This window comes from Chlorocebus sabaeus, chromosome 4 (genome assembly GCF_047675955.1).
Source record: "Chlorocebus sabaeus isolate Y175 chromosome 4, mChlSab1.0.hap1, whole genome shotgun sequence".
Classification (NCBI taxonomy): Eukaryota; Metazoa; Chordata; class Mammalia; order Primates; family Cercopithecidae; genus Chlorocebus; species Chlorocebus sabaeus.
Window position 1 is genome coordinate 84016790 of NC_132907.1, and position 12022 is coordinate 84028811.

At 40.1% G+C, this 12022-nt stretch overlaps 1 protein-coding gene across 1 annotated transcript in view; it reads right to left on the minus strand.

The window, feature by feature from the left end:
• Positions 1–1546: 1546 nt before the first annotated feature.
• Positions 1547–12022, minus strand: part of MARCHF6 (membrane associated ring-CH-type finger 6) — an 82859-nt gene continuing 72383 nt past the window's right edge. Inside the window, exons 25-26 of the mRNA XM_007961212.3 lie at positions 9232–9367; positions 1547–5714 (exon numbers count right to left, since the gene is read on the minus strand). Of these exons, the coding sequence (XP_007959403.1) occupies positions 5624–5714; positions 9232–9367 (227 nt within the window). The 3' untranslated portion in view covers positions 1547–5623. The remainder of the gene's footprint in view (positions 5715–9231; positions 9368–12022) is intronic.

The following is a 12022-nucleotide window of genomic DNA, read 5'->3' on the forward strand; positions in this document are numbered from 1 at the left end:
TTTTTCCTTCATGGATTGTGCTTTTGATGTTGGATCTAAGAAATCTTTTTCTAACCCAAGGCTGAACACGTTTTCCTTGTCGTCTTCTAGAAATTATACAGTTTTGGGGAACTATAATCCATTTTGACTTTAATCTTTGCCAGTGTTAAGATATGGATCAATTTTTAATTTTGCATCTGATGCCCAATTATTCCAGCACCATTTTTTTAAGACCTTTGCACCTTTGTTAAAAATCAGTTGTCCACATACATGTTGGGTTATTTCTGGACTCTATTCTGTTCCATCAAACCAATGCACAGGAAGCAGAAGGGACCGATCCCAAAAACATATGAGTGAATGAATGGGAGTACTGGGTATGAAGCTTCTCATCTTTAGGTATGTCCTAAAGAGGAGTTACTGAACAACCACAGAGAAGCAGAAAAACTCTGGCACTGTTACATATGTAAAGAAAAGTTTCAAAATGATAACTAAACAATGTAAAATGAGGCAAAAAGGGGCCTCTACGTAGTGTTTACGTATGGTTGGTTTTGGAGAAGTGTGTGACTCTGTAGAACTAGATTGCAGAAGGCTGAAAGAGTAATGGCAGGGGGACCTACACACACCAAACAGTCACTAAGGAAGTGGCTAGGCCATCTCTCCCGGGTGAACCTTTCTCCATGTTCCCCATGGCATTTTATTCACACCTCTGTAATACAATCTTTTGCTCATGTTTCTGTTCCATTCTGAGTTCCTTGAAGGGAGACGTCATACCTCATTCAACTATACTACTAAGTACAGTGCTAGAAACAAAACAAGACATCAAAATACAAACATTCAGGAGGAGGGGAACGTTACCTTCTCAGCCCCTTGATACATCAGTTCTCCTTATCACTGTATGTTTGCAACAAGAGTAGCTAAGAACTGTGGAGTGGAAGGGGGAAATTAATGGTCAGTTTCTGAACTTCACCATGCAACTTCCTTTACTGAAAAATTTCAACTTCACAGATTAAAGATGTCTATGGTTCAAACAGCATTTCCTCTATCACCTCTGCATTTAAAGTAAAAATGCACTTGTTTGGGGGAAAACAATCATAGGAAAAATTCTGAACCTACAGACAAAGAAAAATTAGAAACAGTCTGAAGCAAAAGGATCTCCTCAGGGCACTCAGAAGGAAAAAAACATCACGCAAGTCTTTCCTTTTTATCTGGGACATATGGTCAAGTATGTACAATGGATTTGACTGGTTTTACTCTAAGTATTCAGCTAACAGACAACCTATCTTGTAGCAGACATGCAGAAGTGGGCAGTAGCTTGCTATTGCACAAAATGTGGGGCCTTACTCTTCCCAGTGAGGATGGTCTACAATTCAAGTTAGGGAGACAGAAGGGGAGGGATGTATCCTCTGCAACTATGCGTTTCAATTTATACATAAAAGGGAGGGGCCACAGTCACATTTAACTGGAGTTATTTTTCCTTCCTATTATATTAAAACATCTGGATTATCTATACTGGCTAATAATGGATATTTCTGCAATCTTGCAATAATACGAAAACAAACAAAAAAACTAGACTACAACTAACATTCACTTTATTCAGTTTTGTTCTCTCAACTTAGAAGGCAACAAATGACCACATAAAAAAGGGAGCATTTCAGAATATATATACATAAAAATTGGTCTGGGTACCTAAGGTGTTTGCTTTAATAGAAAACTGACACCCCCAACTAAGTGTTCTATTTAGCTTCTACAATAGTTATTCCTAGACCTTAGTCATTACATTTTTATTTAAGGTACTATGTTACTTTCATGACTACAAAATGAGGCACTCGTACAGAACAAGAATGAAAACATACATATACTGTCTTATCTTTATGTCTTATTAATGCCAAAGATATTGTCAGGGATTATTTTAAAGAAGCCCTTACTCATGATGGCTATTTTTTAAAATGGCACAGGGCAGTAACAGGCTGAAAAGAAAACACCTGGTTGAGGGGACAAATTAAGTAAATACAAATACAAAACAGCTTAACCAAGAAAGTCAGCGAATCTCCACAAATGAGGCTTTTAATAATACTTTAGTGGTAAGACATTTTAGTTGTTTTTTTTTCCTTTTTTTTGATGGCTGAATAACATCCTAAAGGAGTATTTTAAATGTAATCTTTTAATTTTACAATGTAGAAAACTTCTCACAGTAAGTAGAGAGCTTAGAGTACTCAACCCTGAAAATCAAAATAAGTAGCTAACTTGGAAAGTTTTAAAAAGTGCCAGTGTTCTTATGGCACTACATTCTCCTGCATGTGTACGTGTTCACCCACATTTGCAAACGCAATACAATGTAGAAATGTCCAGTGTTACTGTTTTGTTTTAAAAAGTCATCAATTCAACCTAAATTCAAGAATTACACTTTTAATAGTGGCATTTTGCCAATACAGAAATGACGTATCTTGGATCAAATCATTTGAAGGAAAGTTATTCTCTATTACTTGAATAAGGGAAAGAAAATACACAAAACAAGAATCCACAATAACAGTTACATTAAATGTTGAAATAAAAATTACTTTTTGTTTACATCTGGAATTAAAATGGCCCATCTTCATTGTTTCTCCAAAGAACTAAGCGGGGGGAAAAAATCACCTAAAAACATGGGAAGTTTTTTAAGGCTAGCTATACACAAACATCACATTGGCATTTGTCTTCAGTTTTCATCTCAACTATTAGTACTAAATAGTTTAAAAATCAAACATAATTTACTAATAATGAACAACTGCACACTTCATAGTATGACCATTTGATAACTGGTCATGTAAAACTAACCCCAAATGCTGATTTGTCTTCTATATATAAATAGTAAAAATAAAACGAAAAGGTCTTCTTTCCTAGTTAACTTTCTTGAAGGCTGTTTTAACCCAATATAAAATGAAGCAAAGTTATAGTATAATTCTTTTAAAAATTTATGTGAAGAAGGGCAGCAATACTAGCATTTTCTGAACTATGGGTTTTAAATATATAAAAGGCTCTTGGTTAATATTAATAATAAAACCTGAATGCTACCCAAGCAAATATTATGCCGGAAAATGCTTTTTCTATGACAATACTTATCTCATTGAAAACAACAGGATAAAGTACAATAGAAAAACTAGGGGAGAATTCTTAACTAAGACAATATAAATTACCTGCCAGTGAAATGGAGAGCAATGTTTTGGCCATTCATATTTTGTTTACAAAACATTTGATAAGATTCATTTAAAATTCTGTAGGATTAAGAATTTTTAACCTTTTGAGGTATCTGCCTAGGATCTCTTTCTGTTAAAACAGATATGTTCCAATGACTTTATACCAAGATCCACAAATTCTTTGAAAAATTAAAAAACAAAACAAAACAAAACCCAAAATTAATATAATCATGTTGGCCAGGTGTGGTGGCTCACACCTGTAATCCCAGCACTTTGGGAGCCCAAGAAGGGCAGATCACTTGCAGTCAGGAGTTCCGAGACCAGCCTGGCCAACATGGTGAAACCCCATCTCTACTAAAATAACTAAAATTAGCCAGGTGTGGTGGCGTGCACCTGTAGTACCAGCTACTTGGGAGGCTGAGGCAGGAGAATCACTTGAACCTGGGAGGCAGAGTTTGCAGTGAGCCAGGATCGTGCCACTTGCACTCCAGCCTGGGCAACAGAGTAAGACTACATCTTGGGGGCCAAAAAAAAAGTTAAAAAAAAAAACTACAAATATATCAAGTTATATGCTCAACTCAATATTTTTCTCCCAAAGAGAACAATTTAGAAATACACGACAGGCAGTATTATATTTTAAAATCCTCCTAATTTTTTACAGTAGGACTACATTTCTGAGTAAAGGTAGGGCTAACAAAGACCTTATTTCAAATGAGAGAACAGGCTACTCCAAAGTGCCAAAGGGTGTAACACTGAATCCTATGTCAAGCATTATTTCTAATACTGATTTTTTTATTTTCCAAATTTTGCCTAGGTTGGCCTTGAACGCACAGCCTCGCCTCCTTGTGTGCTAGGACAACCGGCCAGAGCCACCGCAGCTCCTGATACTGATGTTTTTAAAAATGTGTTTTAAAGTAACTGCTTACCACTTAGGGAAAAAATTGTTGAAGTATAAAACAGCCAGAACACATTGCTCTTTATTTTGGTAGCTTATGTTTGGCTGACTTGCATATGTTAAAAATTTCTCAGATTTTAGTCTCTGGATTTTAATACTATATGAAAATTCTTTTATAGTTCCTGAAGACCTATGCTATACACTTTCTATGAGACCTCCTAAAGTATCATTCAAAAACAAACACTACCCTTACAATATACCTTTAACATTAAACACTTAGATCATGTACCCAACCATTCTATTTTTCTAAACTTCTAATTTGAAGCTTTGGTTATGACGGAAAACAAAGTTTGTAAGGGTTTAGTTCTCTGAGATTTTTCAGAATGTTTCCAATGAAATACATTCCTATGTTAAAAGGCCAGCTCAGTCAAGCTTCCTTCTGGAAAAATAATGAATTGGTTTTATTTGAAGTTTTATTCTGTAAACAAAAAGCTTTGGAAACTTTGGGATTTCCTGATGAAAAGCTAGGAGAAATGGACACCTAGTCCTCAGCCAATGAGGCGCTAACCATCGAGACCAGATGTCCTAACCAGTCTTCTCTAATGCTGTCAATCTAAGACCACAACCACATCTACACCTCACAAACATCTCAGAAGTCCTAAATCCAGTAAGATGCAATACAGTTGGTGATGTCATTCTGAAAGATTTATGACCTTGCATGACTTCTGGCCACTGCTACAGAAAAGAAAGGATGTGGGGCAGGGGGGTGGGGGATGGACTAATGAAAATCTTCATTTGGACTTTTTTTCTCTTTTCTAAGTATAGACATGCCCCTAACAAGCACTGAAACCCAACTCCCAATGCTGATCACATTAGGAATATTAAATTATCAAAATTAAAAATAATTTCCTCACCTAGCACAAGATACTATACAATATTACAAACACAGACACATGAAAAAAATCAGGCAGTAGAAAATGTACAACAGCTTTGGTGTTATACAAAATAACTTCCACAAACAACTAACAGTGAAGCATAAAGTTCATGTTTTCTTACCACAGACACTCCACTGCTGATTTCTACTTGTTTCCTTTAACGTTCTTGGTAAGGTCTGAATAGCCAAGAAAGAATGTACAGTTCCCTTAGTGAAAGCTGCTAGGACATCATGAACTGCGCTCCACAAGGCATCACTGAAAAGTCTTGCCTGTGCACTACTGCTCTGTGGCATGTTTCCTGTCGAGATCACAGCAGGTCCAAAATAAAGTGACAACTAGATTTAATAAATTAATATACATTTTGTTTAAAGATGTACAATGCACATTCTGTTTAATCCAAGGTTTTAGGGTATCAAGGAACTTGTATTTACACATATACAAATCTCAGACAGCAGTAAAGTCAGAAGATCCAGGGAAGAACAGCAGAACCTTACACCGCTGCTCTCTGAATGCTGAGAACATAAGTCAAATACATTTAACTTAAAAACAACGCTGAGAGATCACTGGGAAAAATCTCCAAAGAGAGAAGTCCACAAAAAAGGACATGTAAAGGGGAAGGTCAAGTTGTTGAGACAACTACTTTATTCTTGGGATGACTGTGGAGGTGCTGGAGATGAGCCTTGTTTGCCAGATTTCCGTTCGTAGTTCACAAGTCGTTGACCCACAAGATACCTAGGTTGCAAAAACAAGGTGGTTACTCTCTTGTATGAACTTACAGAGTAAAACATTCAGATGTCTTTTTAAATCTAACTCCTACTTAAAACCCGTCAATGGTTGGGCTAGTCAAAGGGAGTCCAGAGTGAACATCTGTAAAGGCCAGCACGTCTAGCTAGGTACGGGTTTGTAGAGAGCTGCAGAAGCAGCAAAGGCTGGAAGGCCTCCAATGCTGTGCAGTGGAGGACATGCTTCAGTCAGTGGTTTAGGGGGTCTCAGACACTCAGACACACGGAGGTCAGGAGGGATACAGTAAACTTATGCAGTGGATTTATCTGTTAAGGTTCAGATTTTATAAAACAACTTAGTGCACAAATCTAAGGAGACAGACTAAAAACACGACCATCAGTAAAGCTAGGAAGGGGCTTGGCGCGGTGGCTCACACCTGTAATCCCAGCACATCTGGAGGCAGAGGTGGGTGGATCACCTGAGGTCAGGAGTTTGAGACCAGCCTGACCACCATGGTGAAACTCCATCTCTACTAAAAATACAAAATTAGCTGGGTGTGGTGGCACATGCCTGTAGTCCCAGCTACTAGAGAGGCTGAGGCAGGAGAACTGCTTAAACCCGGGAGGTAGAGGTTGCAGTGAACTGAGATTATGCCACTGCACTCCAGTCTGGGTGACAGAGTGTGACTCCATCTCAAAAAAAAAAAGAAAGGTAGGAAAGGACGAAAGTAAAACTAGAAGCTCTAGTTATAGAGAAGAAAGGAGAAATCAAAGGAGAGATATCAGTGAAGTCAAAGGGAAGAGAGCATGGCAGTGAGTGAGTATAAGTGACAGGAAGTGGGAGAATATGGTTCAACAGAATGGCAAATGTTCCTAACTTACGTATGTGATGAAAGGAGAAGGCAATGGCAAAGGCCAATAGGGCTGCAGAAACAAGGCGGATGTCACTGTGGCTGGAGCGACAGGGCTGGAGATCCTACTCAAGGAGACAGACATCTCTAATGCCAGGGAAGGGTGACAGCTGCACTGACGGCTCACTGAAGGCCTGCCTCACTTAACGTGAGCAGATGGCTTGCAGGCTGACCCCAAGAGGACAGCAGCAACAAAGTTGGATGGCAACAAGCTGTAGGTGGCTGGGCACAAGTGTGAAGGGCACCCATTTGGAGGCAGAGATGCAGATCCAGTAAAAGCTCACAGAGTTGAGTTAAGGAGACTGAGGGAGAGTGAGGCCTGCACATGACAGGCTGCCAGGGAGCTTTCCTTCATCCCTTTCCTCCGTTTATGGAGGAAATGAGACCAACAGTCCCATGCTGCAGCATTGTTTTAAGAAAGGGAAAGTATATGAAGCCTGGTGACAAAGGCTTAGCATGTTTTAATAAGAGCTCACTGTCGGAACTCTTACTTTTCACCAATACCTTCTCCACCTTGACTTTCATCTATTACTTTTCTGTAAATGCACACAAGCCTAAGGAAATATTTGGGTAGTTTATGTCCAGTAGCTTAATATGTCACTTTTTAAAAAGTATGCTAATCTTACTGCATCTTTATCCATAATGTCACTGTTTTATTCCTTTTCTTTTGTCTTACCTTCTTTTCTTGAAGTTAGCCCTTCCTTACCCCACTGTTTCCCAAACAACCAGTGTTTTTTAAAAGTTTGAGGATTTTGCAAATATTTTAAACAGTGAAGGTTGAGCAATATCTACTAAAATATACATAGCACTACCTGGCACACAGTGATGACCCAATAGCAAGATGCACTAAGAATATGGTCAGCATTATAGCAATGACAAAGTAAGTAAATAAAAAGCATACAGAAACCAAGTTAAATTGAACAAGCCCAAAGAGTAACTCAGTGGCAGAAAAAGGAGACTCTGAACCCAACTCCCTCTCTTCTACCACCACTCACTCCCTCATACTCAAGCCCACCACACACACACACTCTCTCTCTCACACACACACTCACTCACTCTTAGCACCTCCTACAGACCAAACACTGTGCTAAAGAGTACATATACAACAGCTGACAAGACATGCCCTCACTTAAGTCTACAGTTTTCTGCATGAAGGAATAGATGGGAAAAGAGGAAAGAGGACACTGGGCTACAGCAAAAAGCAGAAGAAGATAAAGCATGAGAAATAAGAGGTCAATGGGAATAGACCCGTGGCAAAGGCTGAGAAGGGCAGAGTGCAAAAAGGCAGGCGCCCAGCATACAGAAAGAAGTAGGCAGGAAGTTCCCTCAGGGCATGTCTTGCTTGTCATTCTGTTTGCAGTATTTACTCCTCTGCCAAAAAGTGCTAAAAAGTTGATTTTCATCATTGAAAATACCCCTTCCTCTTCTTTCAGTTGACAGTCCTTTGTACTCTGACTGGCTAAGTATACTTGTATTTTTTACTGTCAGTAAATGCTTTGGAGAAGTCTTGAACGCTATAAATTTCATTCTCAAAAATCTTACTCCTCAGGACAAATAAGGTAACTGTATAATTTGTTGTGCAAGGGGGGACAAGCACAAGTAAAAGGGGATAGTGTTAATAATGATACAAAGGCAGCAGGTATAAACTGGGACTCTCTTTGGATAAACAACAAACTCACTTTCTCTGCTAGAACCCAGTGAAGCAGATGATTCAGCCTACAGGCAGGACATGAAAGGTCAAATATTATCCCAGGAAGGTGTATTCCTTGGCTTTCCTCGATCTCTCACTGAGATCAAGTGACAGAGTTTTCAATGGTTTCCTCAAAACACAGAGTACCACAACATTTTTGCAGTAACCCTCAAGCCTCTCTGTGCAACCTGAGAGTAACCTAGTGGCCCTGCATAAGCAAGAGGAGCTTATGCAGGGCACTGCTGGTTTCTAATGCAGGCTTCTTATTTTTATCTAAAACTATTTAATATACTGTCAGACCAAAACATTTGAAAACAGACTGAAAAACTATTTGGAATGGGCACTAAAAAATCTCTTGGCTGGGTGCAGTGGCTCATGCCTGTAATCCCAACACTTTGGGAGGCCAAGGCAGGTGCATTACGAGGTTAGGAGATCGAGACAATCCTAGCCAACATGGTGAAACTCTGTCTCTACTAAAAATACAAAAATTAGCTGAGCGTGGTGGTGCACACCTGTAATCCCAGCTCCTTGGGAGGCCGAGGCAGGAGAATCGCTTGAACCTGGGAGGCAGAGGTTGCAGTGAGCCAAGATCGCACCACTGCACTCCAGCCTGGCAACAGAGCGAGACTCGGTCTCAGAAAAAAAACCATCACCACCAAAAAAAACCCTCCCTCTCCAAAACAGTTTCTCCCAGTCTTTTCCAGCTCCGTAAGTGACAACTCCATATTCCCTGTTGTTTGGGCCAACTGAGTCCTTCATTCCACTCTCCTTCACATGTCACACTATCTGTCAGCAAACCTTGCTAATCCCACCTCCAAGTATATCCAGAATCTGAGCATGTTTCCCTCCTATGATTTGTCACATCAGACACATAAATTAAGAAGTGAAAACACGTAAACAAGAGATGAAAAGAACACCAGACTTACTTGTCATTTTTAATATGTTCATAAAGGCGCTTAAACTGGCGGACCTGGAAGGACAAAATTGCCATCAATACCACCACCATCAGTAAAAATGGATAAATCCGCCGATGGACTAAGTTTTGCATTTCCGCAGTAACACCTAGAAAACCAAAAAAGAAAAACTTTAAGTGTATGTGAAATAACAGTGACATGAAACATAAACATGTCCTTCCCCTAGGAAGAATGGACTGGGGCAGACAAGCTTTCTAAGCTCCAGGTCTGTTAACTTTCTACAATCTGTGTGGGTCATGAGCCCTTTCTGACCCCCCCTTTTCTCATTTGTAAAACAAGGCGGCCAGACATGGTAGCTCACGCCTGTAATCCCAGCACTTTCGGAAGTCAAGGCGGGCGGATTGCTTGAGGTCAGGAGTTCTAGACCAGCCTGGCCAATGTGGTAAAACCCTGTCTCTACCAAAAAACACAAAAATTAGCCAGGTGTGGTGGCGTTGCACCTGTAGTCCCAGCTACTCAGGAGGCTGGGGTGGGAGAATCGCTTGAACCTGGGAGGTGGAGGTTGCAAGGAGCTGAGATCACACCACTGCACTCCAACCTGGACAACAGAGTGAGAAGTGGATGAGATGACTTCTCATGTTCCACAAGCAGTGGTATCATTTATACATTTCAACTGTGCCACAGTTTAAAGAGGCAAAACCAAAACTGTGCTTATATAATAAAAAATATCCTCAAACTTGTAGCACACACATGTATTTATTTTTCTATATTTAACTCATGAGTTTTAATACTTCCTTAGCAGAGGGGACTGGGGGGGCTTTAAAATCAGAGCAAGTATTTCCGAGGAAATCAGAAAATTAATACCCTCAGGTGGATTATTCCAAACACAATAGTGTGCTGTGCATAAGACTAACGTGTAAGAATTACATAAAGCATCTAAACAGGGCAAAACAGGTACTAACATTTTTCATTTGCCACTCTTTTTCCCTTCCAAAGTCTTTCCAGAAAAGCTCACAATAAAATTTTTAAAAATGAAAATATGAACGACTGGTTTGGAAATCCAAATTCTTAAGTCTATATACTATTAATAGGCAGAAAATAATATGATAATTAGAATAAAAAAGAAAATAGGGCATTCCTAGTCTAGACAAAACCAGTAAATAGATTGTTCTACAGAGTCAAAATAATTTAATTTTAATGACATATTCAACTAATAAGCAATGGGCTGGGCGTGGTGGCTCACGCCTGTAATCCCAGCACTTCGGGAGGTCGAGGTGGGTGGATCATCTGAGGTCAGAAGTTCAAGACCAGCCTGGCCAACATGGTGAAACCTCTACCAAAAGACAAAAATTAGCCGGGCATGGTGGTGCATGCCTGTAGTCCCACCTACTCAAGAGACTGAGGCAGGAAAATTGCTTGAACCCAGGAGGCAGAGGTTGCAGCAAGCCGGGATTGCATCACTGTACTCCAGCCTGGGCAAAAGAACGAGAGTCTGTCTCTCAAAAAAAACAAAACAAACAAACAAAAATGGACTTTGAAATATATTTTGCATGAAATATATGTTTGCATTTTAATATGGTATTTATGATACTTGGCATAGTCACAATTCAAACCAAATAAAAGCCTTGAAGTTTCTACTTGGAAGGAACCAGGAAACAATGCAGTTTGCACACTGTGGGTCCTCAGCTTAACTGTTCCCTGTTTCCCATGCCACCCTGCAGATTGAGGGATACATTGCTTAGCCTCTCTCTATACAAACCTGTGTTTAGCAATTTTTTTTTTTTTTTTTAAGAGACAGGGTCTTGCCCTGTTGCCTGGGCTAGATGGGAGTGTCACAACCTGAGGTTAGCCCTGAACTCCTGGGTTCAAGCAATCCTCCTGCCTCAGTCTCCAGAGCAGCTGAGATTACAGGCATGTGCCACCACTCCCAGATAATTTATTTATTTGTTTTTTTAGAGGTTGGGTCTCGCCATGTTGCTCAGGCTGGTCTTGAATTCCTGGCCTCAAGCAACCTCCCACCTTGGCCTCCCAAGCAGCTACTGCACATGGCTAATATCTTTACTGGCTAAGAAGCAATGAGACTATTAGAAGTCAAACCAATGGCAAAAGGTAAAGAAGGGCACACACACAAAGGGCTTCCAAGGGGCTGGAAAAGTTCTATTTCTTGACCTAGTAAGGTAACATACAAGTATACATGTTACACTGCAAGTTTGGTTGTGTGTTTTTTTAAGCTCTTCTCTCATGGTTAAAGGGAGGAGGGCGGCATTTCTGGCAGATGGATAAGACAAATGAAAATGTGGAGACAGCCATGGAGATAAGAGGACATGCTGTGTTTGATAAGAGGCCATTCCATGGTTGTTTAATCAAAACTCAGAGTATATGACATGCAGTAAGGCAAGGAGTGAGGTCAAACTGAAGTCCACATCAAAGCAAAAGGAGGAGCCTTGTAAACTATGCCAAAAGGTTGGACTGTATTAAAGGCCACAGAGGAACCAATGAAAAAATGTTCACCAAAGAGGCACAGTGAGATTCATTCTTTTGAAAGGTCATTGTGCCCAGTGTGGAGAAGGAATTAGTGGTGGCAGGTTTAAGGCTGGGAAACCAGATAGGAAGGTGCCAAAGCTAGGGTAGGAGACGAAGGTAGGAGACGAATGACTCAACAGAAGTCAGGAGCAAAGGCTCCAGAGACGAGACCAGATTCCTCAGGGAAGAATGGGACACTTGGAGACCAGAGGGACATGGAGGACAGAATAAGGTGACATGGATAGCCTTCAAGGTTTCTGACTTATGCAATTTGTTGGAT